This window comes from Budorcas taxicolor, chromosome 13 (assembly GCF_023091745.1).
Source record: "Budorcas taxicolor isolate Tak-1 chromosome 13, Takin1.1, whole genome shotgun sequence".
NCBI lineage: Eukaryota > Metazoa > Chordata > Mammalia > Artiodactyla > Bovidae > Budorcas > Budorcas taxicolor.
Window position 1 is genome coordinate 56,467,928 of NC_068922.1, and position 15,474 is coordinate 56,483,401.

General features: G+C 34.1%; 1 protein-coding gene across 1 annotated transcript in view; it reads left to right on the forward strand.

The window, feature by feature from the left end:
* The window catches only part of SYCP2 (synaptonemal complex protein 2), a 63,477-nt gene that overhangs the window by 36,561 nt on the left and 11,442 nt on the right, over positions 1–15,474 (forward strand). Inside the window, exons 23-32 of the mRNA XM_052651142.1 lie at positions 6,499–6,626; positions 7,388–7,424; positions 9,704–9,774; positions 9,866–9,923; positions 10,356–10,411; positions 10,844–10,901; positions 11,394–11,565; positions 13,374–13,411; positions 13,809–13,979; positions 14,431–14,626. Of these exons, the coding sequence (XP_052507102.1) occupies positions 6,499–6,626; positions 7,388–7,424; positions 9,704–9,774; positions 9,866–9,923; positions 10,356–10,411; positions 10,844–10,901; positions 11,394–11,565; positions 13,374–13,411; positions 13,809–13,979; positions 14,431–14,626 (985 nt within the window). The remainder of the gene's footprint in view (positions 1–6,498; positions 6,627–7,387; positions 7,425–9,703; positions 9,775–9,865; positions 9,924–10,355; positions 10,412–10,843; positions 10,902–11,393; positions 11,566–13,373; positions 13,412–13,808; positions 13,980–14,430; positions 14,627–15,474) is intronic.

A 15,474-nucleotide genomic window follows, 5' to 3' on the forward strand; every position in this document is an offset into this window, starting at 1 on the left:
TGATTTACCCTTGTTGTGCATCTATTTTATACTTAGTAGCTTGCATCTCTTAATCCCATACCCCTTATTTTACCCTTCTCCTCTTCCCTCTCCCCACTGGTAGCCAAGAAAGTAATACCCTGTTCTTTAATTCAAGGTTAGACTCTGAGAATGAGTGCTCCTGAACTCTTTTCTGACCTCTCCCCAGTCCCATAGTGATAGAACTTGTGTGCCCACTAGTGCATAGCAGGCATGTAAATAGGTATAGCATGTATGAGCCCTGAAGTTCCTTGTCTCCTCTTGTTGGGTCTCCCCACTCTGTCCCCCAGATTCTTTTGAATATGGTATAGAACTGTCTATGGCTCTCTTATGTGCTTATCTTCCTTTTCAGTAAATGGTTGTGTGGTTTTTTTCCCCCGTTTTAACCTACTAAAGTATAGAGACTGTGTTGTTCAACATTCGTTTTCCTGTATGGCCTAGCACAGCTTTGCACATAGTAGCATCTGAAACATTTCTTGGATTTTGCCTGTAAGTTTGACAAGGCTTTTTAAGAAAGGATGTAAATGGGGTGGAGGAAACATGTTGTTCGTCTTCATCGGAGCCTCCTTTTCTTCAGATTCATTGTCTGTAGAACACCTCCAGAACAGTTTTAGCTAGTATACACCATATTTTGAGACTAAAGTTTCCTTTTTGTTGTGGTTACCATAAATCTTTTCTTTGGTCATTGCTATCAAGATGCAGATTAAAGAAAATTTTCTAATGTGAATACATTTCCACTGGCAATAATACAATCCGTTTCTTCACTGTGCCTTAAAAGATACAGGATCTATAGGCCTTCATTTATCTTCCAGAGTATTACTAATAACTAGGTAGCCAGATTCTAGAGTCAATGTAAAATGCTTATATATTGGAGCATTTTAGTGTACAAGTGAAATATTTAATAGCTAATTTTTCAGTTTTATATAATTAGATATTATTTAATTTGTCTTGACCAGACTACTCTTTATTTTGTTTTCAACCTGCAAATCATGTTTTCTATTTTAGCTGCCTTCTTTTTTAACCAAATCCTTTCGATTATTTTTTTCTTATCAGTATGCTGTTCTTCTTCCTAGTCTTAGCTGCTATTTAGTTTCTTCAGACAGTGGAAGTAAGGTTTTTGTTGTCTGAGTGTTGATCTGTCTTTCAATTTTAAACTGTTTTCATTGGAATTTAGAATCACTCCACAGAATTTTTCGATTTAGTCATTATTTTTTCCTGGAAGCACCAAAACTTGATCATCTTTTCTAAGCTGTGCTCTGATTTTTTTAAAAATCAACTTGTTTTCAGAAGTTCTTTTCACTCCTTCATAGTGCACTCTCTTTATTACTATGCTAGAGTTTCTGCCACTGTCCTCCAAGATAGTCATCTGTCTGATCCTGTCTTCCACTGGATAAGCCCAGAGAAATAAAACATCTATAGTTCAGTAGTACAGATTTCCTACATTGACTCCAATTATGTAAAAGTTCTTAATACACTCTTTTAGGGGAGGTTTGTTTTTGCCACACTTTTATCAAGGTGAGTATACCCTGTCTTTATTCTGGTAATCTCAAGAAGAGGTAGTAATAATTTATTATTTACTATATATAAAAACATATGAACTTAAAAAGTGATTAAAATAGTATATTTTATGTCATGCTATATTTGTTCAGTCACTCAGTTGTGTCCACCTCTTTGCAACCCCATGGATTGCAGCACACCAGGTCTCCCTGTCCATCACCAACTCCCGGAGTCCACCCCAAACCATGTCCATTAAGTCACTGATGCCATCCAACCTCTGAGTGATGCTATCTCATCCTCTGTCGTCCCCTTTTCTTCCTGCCTTAAATCTTTCCCAGCATCAGGGTGGCCAAAGTATTGCAGTTCCAGTTTCAGTGTCAGTCCTTCCAATGAATATTCAGGGATGATTTCCTTTAGGACTGACTGGTTGGATCTCCTTGCTGTCCAAGGGACTCTCAAGAGTCTTATCCAACACCACAATTCAAAAGCATCAGTTCTTCAGTGCTCAGCTTTCTTTATGGTCCAACTCTCACATCCATACGTGACTACTGGAAAAACTATAGCTTTGACTAGGCAGACCTTTGAGGGCAAGGTAATGTCTCTGCTCTTTAATAGGCTGTCTAGGTTGGTCATAACTTTTCTTTCAAGGAGCAAGCATCTTTCAGTTTCATGGCTGCAGTCACCATCTGCAGTGATGTTGGAGGCCAAAACAATAAATTTGGTCACTGTTTTCACTGTTTCCCCGTCTATTTCCCATGAAGTGATGGGACCGAATGCCATGATCTTCGTTTTCTGAGTGTTGAGCTTTAAGACAACTTTTTCACTCTCCTCTTTCACTTTCATCAACAGGCTCTTTAGTTCATCTTCACTTTCTGCCATAAGGGTGGTGTCATCTGCATATCTGAGGTTATTGATATTTCTCCCAGAAATCTTGATTCCAGCTTGTGTTTCTTCCAGTCCAGCATTTCTCATGATGTACTCTGCATATAATTTAAATAAGCAGGGTGACAGTATACAGCCTTGACGTATTCCTTTCCCAATTTGGAACCAGTCCGTTGTTCCATGTCCAGTTCTAACTGTTGCTTGCTGACCTGCATACAGATTTCTCAAGAGGCAGGTCAGGTGGTCTGGTATTCCCATCTCTTAAAGAATTTTCCACAGTTTGTTGTGATCCACACAGTCAAAGGCTTTGGCATAGTCAATAAAGCAGTAGATGTTTTTCTGGAACTCTTTTGCTTTTTTGATGATCAAACAGATGTTGGCAATTTGATCTCTTGTTCCTCTGCCTTTTTTAAATCCAGCTTGAACATCTGGAAGTTCATGGTTCACATACTGTTGAAGCCTGGCTTGTAGAGTTTTGAACATTACTTTGCTAGCGTGTGAGATGAGTGCAATTGTAAGGTAGTTTGAGCTTTCTTTGGGATTAGAATGAAAACTGACCTTTTCCAGCCCTGTGGCCACTGCTGAGTTTTCCAAGTTTGCTGGCATATTGAGTGCAGCACTTTCACAGCATCATCTTTCAGGATTTGAAATAGCTCAACTGGAATTCCATCACCTCCACTAGCTTTGTTTGTAATGATGCTTTTTAAGGCCCACTTGACTTCACATTCCAGTATGTCTGGCTCTAGGTGAGTGATTATACCATCATGATTATCTGGGTCGTGAAGATCTTTTTTGTACAGTGCTTCCGTGTATTCTTGCCACCTCTTCTTACTATCTCCTGCTTCTGTTACATCCATACCATTTCTGTCCTTTATCAAGCCCATCTTTGCATGAAATGTTCCCTTTGTATCTCTGATTTTCTTGAAGAGATCTCTAGCCTTTCCCATTTTGTTGTTTTCCTCTATTTCTTTGCATTGATAGCTGAGGAAGCCTTTCTTATCTCTTCTTGCTATTCTTTAGAACTCTGCATTCAGATTCTTATATCTTTCCTTTTCTCCTTTGCTTTTCACTTCTCTTCTTTTCACAGCTATTTGTTTGGCCTCCCCAGACAGCCATTTTGCTTTTTTGCATTTCTTTTCCATGGGGATGGTCTTGATCCCTGTCTCCTGTACAGTGTCACAAACCTCATTCCATAGTTCATCAGGCACTCTATCTCTCAGATCTAGTCCTTTAAATCTATTTCTCACTTCCACTGTATAATCATAAGGGATTTAATTTAGGTCATACCTGAATGGTCTAGCGGTTTTTCCTACTTTCTTCAATTTAAGTCTGAAATTTGGCAATAAGGAGTTCATGATCTGAGCCACAATCAGCTCCTGGTCTTGTTTTTGTTGACTGTATCGAGCTTCTCCATGTTTGGCTGCAAAGAATATAATCAATCTGATTTCGGTGTTGACCATCTGGTGATGTCCATGTGTAGAGTCTTCTCTTGTGTTGTTGGAAGAGGGTGTTTGCTATGACCAGTGCATTTTCTTGGCAAAACTCTATTAGTCTTTGCCCTGCTTCATTCTGTATTCCAAGGCCAAATTTGCCTGTTACTCCAGGTGTTTCTTGACTTCCTACTTTTTGCATTCCAGTCCCCTATAATGAAAAGGACATCTTTTTTTGGGTGTTAGTTCTAAAAGTTCCTGTAGGTCTTCAGAGAACCGTTCAGCTTCTTCAGCATTACTTGTTGGGGCATAGACTTGGATTAGCGTGAGTGGCTGCGACCGGCACACATAGCCGAGAGGATGGGCAGAAGCTGGGAGGACCCCATACCCAAGGGGCAGCTGAGGTCAGGGGCAGCTGAGGTTAGGGGCAGCGGCCGAGAGTGCCAGGCTGCAACAGCACAGGAACGGCCAAGAGGAGCTACCCCACATCCGAGGTCAGGGGTGGCGGCCAGGAGGAGCTACCCCACATCCAAGGAGCGGTGGCTGTGTGGGCGCAGGAGGGCCTAGAGGAGCTATTCCATGTTCAAGGTCAGGAAGGGCAGCGGTGAGGAGATAAGCCTCGTCCAAGATAAGGAGCAGTAGCTGCCCTTTGCTGGAGCAGCCGTGAAGAGATAGCCCACGTCCAAGGTAAGAGAAACCCAAGTAAGACGATAGGTGTTGCAAGAGGGCATCAGAGGGCAGACACACTGAAACCATCCTCACAGAAAACTAGTCAATCTAATCACACTAGGACCACAGCCTTGTCTAAGAAACTAAGCCATGCCAGTGGGGCCACCCAAGACAGGTGGGTCATGGTGGAGAGGTCTGACAGAATGTGGTCCACTGGAGAAGGGAATGGCAAACCACTTCCGTATTCTTGCCTTGAGAACCCCATGAACAGTATGAAAAGGAAAAATGATAGGATACTGAAAGAGGAACTCCCCAGGTCAGTAGGTGCCCAATATGCTACTGGAGATCAGTCGAGAAATAACTTCAGAAAGAATGAAGGGATGGAGCCAAAGCAAAAGCAATACCCAGTTGTGGATGTGACTGGTGATAGAAGCAAGGTCTGATGCTATAAAGAGCAGTATTGCATAGGAACCTGGAATGTCAGGTCTGTAAATCAAGGCAAAGTGGAAGTGGTCAAACGAGATGGCAAGAGTGAACATCAACATTCTAGGAATCAGCGAACTAAAATGGACTGGAATGGGTGAATTTAACTCAGATGACCATTATATCTACTCCTGCGGGCAGGAATCCCTTAGAAGAAATGAAGTAGCCATCATGGTCAACAAGAGAGTCCGAAATGCAGTACTTGGATGCAATCTCAAAAACGACAGAATGATCTCTGTTCATTTCCAAGGCAAACCATTCAATATCACAGTAATCCAAGTCTTCCAGTATGTGTGTAGTATATTTCCTTTTCCTGTCCTAGGGCATTTTGTAAGACTTCTAGAATGATGTTTTATAGGAGTGGTGACAGCAGAGATCTTTCCTTGTTTCTCTTATCAGTGGGAAAATATCTAGTTTCTCTTCTTTAAGTTGTAATGCTAGCTATAATTTTTTTTAGATGTTCTTTATCAAGTTGAGGACATTCCCCTCCATTCCTAGTTTACTGAGAATTGTGAGTGGATATTGGATTTTGTCAAATGCTTTGGTACATCTATTGATATGATCTTACTATGTTTCTTACTTAGTATGGCTTATATTAGTTGATTTTCAAATGTTGAATCAACATCACATACCTGAAATTAAGTCCACTTGGTTGTGGTACATAATTTTTTTTCTACATTGTTGGATTCAATTTGCTAAACTTTTTGTTGAGGCTTTTTGTACCTATGTTTATAAAAGATGCTAGCCTGTAGTTTTCCTTTCTTGTAAGTTCTTTGATTTTGGTACTAGGGTATATTGGTTTCATACAGGGAGCTTAGAAGTACTCCCTCTGCTTCTGCCTTCTGAAAGGTTGTGAAAAATTATGATTCTTCCTTAAGTGTTCAATAAAACCCAAAGGTGAACCCATTGGCCTGTTGCTATTTTGGCAGGTATTAATTATTGATTCACTTTTTTTTAATAGATTAGGCCTATTCAGGTAATTTATTTCTCTCTGTGAGTTTTGGTAAAGCTTATCTTTCAAGGAATTGGTCAGTTTGGGTTATCAAATTCATTAACATAGAGTTGTTCATAATACTTTTTTATTAGCCTTGTGATTTATTATCCATGTGATTGCCTCTCATCTCTGATATTAGTAAATTCTGTCTTTTTTCTCTTTTTTCCTTATTTGGCCAGAGGCTTATCAATTATCAATTTTATTGATCATTTCAAAGAACCAACTCTTGGTTTCTTTCAGTTTTTTACAGTTTTCCCCGCCTGGATAGAAACATTTTTTTAACTGCTACCAAGCACTCTGCACAGTTCTATATGTTAAAAGACTGTATCCTAGGTTGTTTTAGTGCCTAACAAAGCCAAAATTTATTAAATAATTTCTTTTTTAAAACAATAAATTTCTGACCCCTTTTATTCCTCTTTGTAGTTATTTAATGAACCAGATTTTTCTTAAATTTTATTTTCAGCCTTTTTTTTTCCTTTGAAGGTTAACTGGTAGAGTTTTTAAGTAACTTATAAATTATTTCAGAGAGAAAAATCAAAAGGGAAAGGATTTACTGATGCAGCAGAATCTTTGATAAACCAAATTAATAAGCGATACCAGCCAAAGGACAGCATACAGTCTGCAAGAAAATCAAAGGAGTCTTTGATTGACAGGTATGCTCTTAAACTTTAGAAATGAATATTTTCCTGACACATACAACTAAATTATTTTACATAGTTTTAAGGTTAGTTTTAAACATACTTGCAGATAATGTAACTTTCCATTTGAAAACACAGGTACTTATTTACTTTTATAAATAGTATCTGCTTATATTATGTAGAAAGGGAACTAAAATTAGAAGTAGTCATTTAAGAATATAATAATGGTGCAGCATACCATTTCAGAAATCTTTAGGATATAGACATTTTAGAAATTGTATTTATTGAGTCTGTGATGAATAAAACTAAATATATTTAAATATATTGCTGAAGAAAATACCAAACTTAAATGAGCTAAAATGAGTTATTTTATATAGCAAATGATGTATTCCTTGTTTGCAGTCTTTTTGAAAGTTTTATTTTATTATAAAATATTTCTTTATAGTCTTCCAGGTGGTTGGTTCATGTTTAAATTAATTTTGGCTTTATATGGCATGGAAAAAATTAGTCTTATGGCAGAATCATTCATTTTAAATTGCCTGGCACCTCCTGCTGCATGAGTGATTCAGCTTAGATTCTATTATTGTTACTGTTAGTAAAGTATGGCTGAAGTTGCAAAGGTATTAGACTAGTACTGTCACATTTCAGTTATTTGTAGCATATTAAATATAGACTTAGTGACCCAAATATGTTTTACCTTATATAAAATGGCTTTTATGAAATACATTCTACTGACATTTTAATTGCCTTTTTAACTGACAAAACCTTTTTTATAGTGGTTTTTCAAACAAATCAGATCTACAGCTCGGTAAGGTAAGTTTCATTTATTTAATTACACCAAACGTATAGTCAAAGTCAATGATAATTTAACTTTACAGTAAAGTACCTTACTGTAGGATGGATGTAGATTTAATGTTTTCAGCATATTGAAAGACAGATTAAACAACTGAGAGGTTTAGTGTCAAGTATTCAAGATAGCCCCCTAAACTTCTGTTCCGCTTTTCAAAGAAAATGCTTCTTTTAACATATATGTGTGATATTTTTACTTTTTGGTACATGATTCAGACCATTTTTTTTTCCTAGCTCATCCTATCTCTCCTGACAATAAGATTATTCTGAAGTCCATATTTTTGTTAGAAGCATTTACTCTTCAGCCAGGTTTAAAATATCAGTTATCTTTGATTTATTCCTCACAGTTATCTCCGCTTAATTTTAAGTTTTGAGATTCTCCTTCTGTAATTTCCTCTTGAATCTTCTTCTCCAGACCATGCCAACTCCAGTTTGTTTTTTTTATTTCGAATCCCCAGCTTTATGCAATTCTTTTTATCGCTAATATTTTCTCTGTGCCAATCCATTCATTACCCTCAGTACTAGCTTTTTTACTTTCCAAAGCACACAGCTTCAGTCATGTCATTCTCTTATTCAAAAATCTTTCTTTGGTCTCTGTTGCTTGTTGAATTAGGTGGAGACCTAAGCTGGCCCCTAGACCTCTTAAAAGTCTGAATTACTCGACAATATTAGTTTCCTAGACATGTCTTGTTTAGCTGAAACAGAATAAGATTCCCTGAAGTGTCTTTCCTGTGTTTATTCTTTTTCTTCCCCCTTCGGAAAGAACTTTGAAGTGAGTCACCAGGTTCTTTAACCTCTTTTCTCAGCGTCAGAACTTTATTCCTCCTTGCAGACCTTGCTTCAGAGTCTGACTCAAAATCCAAATGGGGGAGAATTCTGAATCTGTGCAGCAGTGTTGTTGTCCCTTTTTTTGATATTTTATTCACTGTTGGCAGTTTTTTCTTTCTCTCTTCTGTCTTCTAGAATGTAACTGTTTAGACTCATTTTTGTATCCTGTATAAGTAAGATCTTTGCTCACATTTGTACCTTCTTTAAAACAGTTGCTTTATTTTTGTATCTTCTGTAATACCTAGCAAAAACTGACCTGCAAAAGATGAATTGAGCAAATGTATGTAAACACTGGTAAAAGTCATTTTGGAAAGTTTAAGTTAGATAAGTAATTAAAAGAGTAAAGTATTGAAGGATAAACTTTTTGGAATAATGCAAATTATTATGAAACAGCCAAAATAAATAAATAAAATTGAAGAATCACAACTAAAATGAGTATTTTAGTTTTAATATTTCCAACTTCCAGATATTAAATTAGACTTTATTTCTGATCAGTAATCAATCATTTAGTGATATAGTTAAATTATGTCAATAACATAATTACTTAAATATGTTGAGATTTTATTTTACTTCTTTTGTGCTTACTTTTTGATCATATTGAATATACTTTGAGCAGTAGGCTATAGGAGTAAATTTACATACATTTTTCCCTAACAATACTATTAATAGTTGGCTGACACAGTTTTGACTAATTCACCTGAGATTCTGCATAAATTTTAGCCTCTCCCAAAGTTTTTTTATTTAACAGTTAAAGCAAATGAGATTCTCAGGGCGGGGGGTGGGGTGGTGGTGGGAGGGGAGTAGAAGCATGCTTGTTTTGTAATCCTAGAATTACTGAATTCAGAATACCAGTGAGGTCATTTACCTATATACAATAATGTCAATAAATATTAAAGATATAAGAATATCAATTTTGTGTTTGATTTATAATACTTTCTATTATGTTCTTAGTACTTAAGTCTTCAACTTTTTTTTCATATACATTTATTTTATTCTTGTAAAACTCTGAGGTTGGTGGTATTCTTTTTTACCCTTTATTCATTTGTAATTGCAGTATAGGTAATTTACGACGTGGTGTTAATTTTAGGTATACAGCAAAGTTACATGTAGTATGCATACACACACACACACACACACACATACATATATATTCTTTTTCAGATTGTTCTCCATTATAGATTATTGCAGGATATTGAATATAGTTCCTGTGTCTGCTATATAGCAGGTGCTTGTTGGTTGTCTTTTTATATATCATTATATATATAAAGTGTGGATAATTAAAGAAACTATCACAAATGTAAAATTTATTTTGATGAAAACACCATTAGAATAATACATGAAAGTTTAGTTGTGTATGCTGTTTGACAAGCAAGGTGCAAGTATGAATGGTTTTGTGTTAATTTCTTTGTATTTAGGAGAAGGTTCAGAAAAAAAGTTATAGACAACTGAAGACTACTTTTGTTAATGTTACTTCAGAATGCCCATTGTAAGTAATTTTTCATAAATCTTAAAAGTTTTCACATTTGAAGAAAAATTTTATTGTATAATGGAGTTAATGTTTCTCTTCATTTTTACAGGGATGATGTTTACAATTTTAATTTGAGTGGAGCTGATGAGCCTGTTATTAAACTTGGAGTAAGCTAGAAATCAGAAGTTATTTTGTATTTATTCAGTATTTATTTTATATTTACCATACAATTATTAGAGTATGTTTTCTGATTTCCATCCTCTTATACATATATTTGCTTTAAAGTATATTATTAAATTTTTTAAAATTTATTTGGTACCAACCTAGTATTTTTGATTTTCTTTCAAACCTTTTGGACTGAAGTAGAAATGAGTAATTGGGGCAACAAGAAAGTCACTTTCCTTCCTGATGCAAGATTTAAAATTACTACTATTATTTTTAATATAATTTATATTATTAGCTTTCTTCTTAAATATAAAAATATTTTAGTAAGATTTTGTCTCATATGAAGTGATAGAAATGAGATTTTTATGTTAATTTCTTTTGTTGTTTACCTTTTAACACTAAGAAAAAAATTTTAATGCTTATTCACAATATAGATGCAAGAATTTCAAGCTACAGCTAGAGAAGCCTGCGTGGATAGTTCAATAACATTGTAGGTATTTTTATTATAATTAGATGGGTCAGTTTAAAATACAGTTTCCACAATTGTTCTTTTTCTTAAATATTTCCTTCCAGTTTGTCTGAGACATTTTAATATATTAAAAGAGTGAATAACATGGTACTGTCCTGACTAGTCCTACTATGATTCTATTATTTTAGCATTTACTTCTGAAATTAGTGTGCAGAGTCTGTACACTTTTAATATTAGTTGTAAGCTGTAAGGACTTAGTAATCTTTTCATCTAACCTTGCTAATTAGTAAATAACTGAGGTCAGAGAGTAAGTGACTTGGGCATAATTATATAGGGAGTTAGTGAAAGAGTTAAGGCAGAAAACTCTAAGAAAAGAGGTATAACTGTCCACTCACATGCTACCTTAAAAAAACGAGTAATTAAGATTAAAATTAATGCATATTTTTGTTTAAGGGTAGCTTTAAGGAATCATGATGAACTTGAACCTTCTCTCAAAGCAAAAGATAAAAGAGTAAGTTAATATCCTAATTATCTATTAAATCAGTATTTGTTTTTAATAATTTTTCAGTGCCAAAGATTATCATAGAACTGGAACACAAAAATATTAGGATCACTTTTTTTTTTTTTTACTTTGGAGAGATTATCCATGTTCCTGTTATATCTTTTCTTATGGTCTCTGAGCTATTTGTAATCATTAGTAATAGACAATATGACAATTCTGTTTGTCTTTGTGGAAGTAAGCTGTTTTGATTTAACTTTTAATTAATAACAGCATGGACAGCAAAATACGTCAGTCTCTGATCTAGATTTTAGAGTGTATTGGATAGGTCCTTAATACCAAATGGATTATTTAGCATGCTAAAATAATGAAGAACTAGTTTTTCTGAGTTTATTGGTAGGTTTTTTTTGTTTTGTTTTGTTTTTTTGCTTAACGTGCTTTGTATGACATATAACAAGCCAGATTACTTCATCTATTATAAGGATTGTTTTTTTTTTAATACAGATTAGATCAGATTGTAAAAAGAAAAATCCCTTTAGCGATAGTGACACAGAATATAGATGTGATGACAGCAAGACTGATATTAGCTGGCTAAGAGAACCAAAATCAAAACCACTGATGATGGACTACAGCAGAAATAAAAATGTGAAAAAACATAAAAATGGGAAGAAATCAAGTAAGAAATCACTTTTTATAATTGCCTACCCTTATGAATGAGATATACCAAAACACTACAACGATTTTTCTTCTTGTTTTATGATTTGGGGTACTATGGTTATATTTAAATCTTTTTATTGGGATCTTAGGGACACAAAATATGGCTTATTGTAATCTTTGGTTCATGACACACTCTCATTGTTCATCTACTCATGGCCTGTTCTTCAGTTATTTAATGTATTAAATATTCATGAGACCAGCACCCTAAACAAAATCAAACTTTGGACAGCACCCCACCCCCGGCTACATCCAACACACATACATTTTAGGAATTTATAGAGATGCAATAAAAATTTATTGAAAGGAAAATAATTTTATTGCAGACATTTTTGTGTCTAAATCTTTCACAAAATGTTTTCCTGGCATAAATCTTCTATTTCTTTTAGTGAATCTCTTGAAGTAGTTGAATAAGTGTTTGAGGTATACGTTTTTGGCTAGACATAATGTCCATTTTCGTAGCTTAACATCTATTTCACTATTTTCTAAACCACAAAGACTTCATATATTCCATTTTTAAAAGAAGGTAGTATAACTAAGCTTTTAAGTTTATATTTATTTTAAGGGAATCAGTTTTAAGTTTAGGATAAAAATAATTGTTAGTGACCTGTGGGAGTTGAGGGAGGGAATGATGGCTTACAAAGAAGTAAAAATAGAGGAAATAGGAATGAACTTTGGCATATATTTAGAAATGTGCTGAATTTAGAAAAGAGATGAAAGTTCAATCATATTCATAAGGTTGAGAAGCAATAAAATTATCACCTTTACGAGACAGTATGAAATAGTACAGTGTTCGCAGAAAGTGCAGTGTCAGAGTAGTTGAAATGTAGGTCAGAGTTGTGGGAAAATATTGAAAAATGCTGCTGGCTCTAGTCACAGTGTGTGGACTAAGAAGCAGTGTGTTACAAGCCAAGGAGAAACATGGTAAGATAATACAGTCAGGAGCTATTGTCTGTCAGAAGATGTGTAAGTAAAAATATTTATAACATAGACTAGAAATCTTGGGGAGTTATTAAAGGTTAGAATATTGTAATCAGTAAATACTCTTAAAATTGAACACTTCTGAGTGAGTTGTTTTGTTTATGTACCTGAATGACAAGCCAGTATGTACAAGCTGGCTTGTTGCCAGGATTGGAGGACCTTTCTTCCAGAATTTCATTATTTCCTTGGCTTGGATTATCCCAATTCTTAAGGCTTCAGTGAATATTTAGAAAGTTGAACTTGTGCTAGAAATCAAAAAAGGGAATAGGGACTGAGGCAATTCTCAGTAATATGGGTAAATCTTAGAAACATAATGATGGGTGAAAAATAAAGCAAATCATATTATATTACATGACATGACTATTTTGTATTGTTTAGGGATATATATCTGTGAAGTAAAACTGTAAGGTCAAGTGACTAAGAAACAGATTTAAGGATAGTGATGGCCTTTTGGCAGAAGGGCTATAGGCTATACAGGGTCTTATAAGGTAGTACACAAAGTAGATTCAGTATTATTCATAATCTAGTTCCTAAATGGAACAGTAAATTCATGGGTATTGACTTTATAGGGTATGTTACATATTCTTTTGTTTCTTTAAAAATTCATAATATAAAGGAGAAGGGAAGTTGGTAATTCATATTGTACCAAATTATATTTAAATTTTTCAATGCATTTGAAGGTACATTCTTATTTTTACGATTTTAACTTATTTGCAGACGTATTCTAACAATTTTTAATGTCAATTCTTGTCTATTTGAAAAATTTAACCTTATTTTCTTGAATTGCAGGACCATCTTTGGAAAGGGCACAACCAAGATCTAAAATGGTAAAACCAGGAAATCTGTGTTTGAACATCCTTGGTATCTGTTCCTTGTTTCCTTTAATTGTTCCAAGCTTTGCACACTTTCTTCTGCCTTTTTGAATCATGTTGTTTTAAGTCTGTTTTACTCTGTGGTTATAGATATTTTTGACAGCTTTTCCTTTCTCTTTTAAGTTACATAATATATATCAGACCTCACAGAACTTTAATTATTCAGATAAAAAGTTGATAAAGAATATATTTTAAATGAAAAGAGAAAATCCAGTCATTTTAAAAGTATTAATCAAGAATCTTTTTATTCCTATAAATATTCATATAGATTTTGTCATAGTGTCAATTTTATAGCAAATAGCTTGTATCTCAAAATATTGATCTAATATACTCAGGAATTTTTCTTCTAAAGACATCCAACAAAATCATTACCAAAAAGGTAGATGAGACAGTTGCATATGGGAGAACCAGACTTCCACGAAGAGCAGCAAAAACCAAAAAAAATTATAAAGACCTCTCAAATTCAGAATCAGAGGGTGAACAAGAATTTTCATGTTCATTTAAAGAAAAAGTTCTAGTACAGGTAAATAGATACAATTCAAATTAGTAGCTTCTAAGACCCTTTTAAAATATTAACTATGTATTTTTGTAAGAATGTCAGATTTATCTTCTCGCTTCTTTTTAAGATTTAACCTATGTGAGAAAACATAAATTGATAACAATTGTAAACAATTTTGAATTCTAAAATTGTAAGTGAAATATGGGAACTCTGATTTCCCTAAACTGGAAATCATTTTCTTTGAACTATTTTAGCGTATCTGTTAGGATATTTATGGTCTCTTATAGTCTCTCCTGTGAATTTGTCATATGCTTTCTAGTATATTAGAAAGTCTTCACTACTCATGTTGAGGCCCCTGTTATACCTGTATGTAGTGAAATAAGGCATTTTATAAATATTTCAATGTAATTTAAACTGTTTTTGTGTCCAAGTATAAATCATTCATGAATAATTTGAAAGTTATCAATATTTTTAGGAGAAGATTCATTCCAGAAGCAAAACCATGAAACTGCCAAAGAAACAGCAGAATTCCTTCACTGCCAAAACACAAAAGGATGTATCAAAAGAATGGAAAATCTCATCTCTCCTGAAAGATGCTGGAAGAGATAATAGTCTTGACCCATCTTCTATGTCTTTATCTGGGAGTCCATCATCTATAGAAGTAATGAGATGTCAGTATCATTTTTTTCTTCTAGTTGAATATTTAGATGATTTCCCAAGCCATTTCTATATTATATCTCTATGTGAAAACAAATTTGAAGACTAATTTTGAGGGGTATATTTAAGATTTTTAGTAGTCAAAACTTCATTTTTATGTTAGTTAACTAGTAAGTAACTTGGTCTTGCTAAGGCTAGTTGGCAACAATATTACTGTGACACTGAAGTTAGAAAGTTAAAGACCAAATACTTTTTCCAGATAAAATGGAAATAATGATGGGGCTTTCTGTTTTCTCATTTTTACATTTCATTGACAAAAGTCCCCAAGGAATATCATGTTGATTCTGTAGACTCACAGTGGATTATCTTCATAAACAATTGAGGCTTTGCTTTTATTTAAAAATAACTGGCAAAGAAAAAAGTTTTCTTTGGAGCTCTGACATAGGTATATTATTTTCAGTATAGAAACTATAAAAATAAGTATCTAGTTTTAATATCTTTTCGGTTTATGGATATTTTAAAGCATTTCTAAGTGTCATTTTAGCTAAAATGGAAGGTTTATACCAGTTAATGTACATTTCCTCTAAAGTAGTTATTTTGTTCTTTTCTAAAATGTTTTCATAATGCTCAGGACCACTGTCATCTCAGACAAGCACACATTCAGAAGACAGTTGCACATGCCCTGATTTGATCTGAAAACTATCTTTCTCAGAATTCTTTACACCAAGACTTACTTCAGTCATGAATTTTCTCATCCACATATAAAAGATTTAGATGAGATGATTTCCCAAGCCATTTCTAACCATAAAATTCTGTGACTTTAATATCTCAGTACTGCCTATGGTGTTAGACTAGTCAAGAT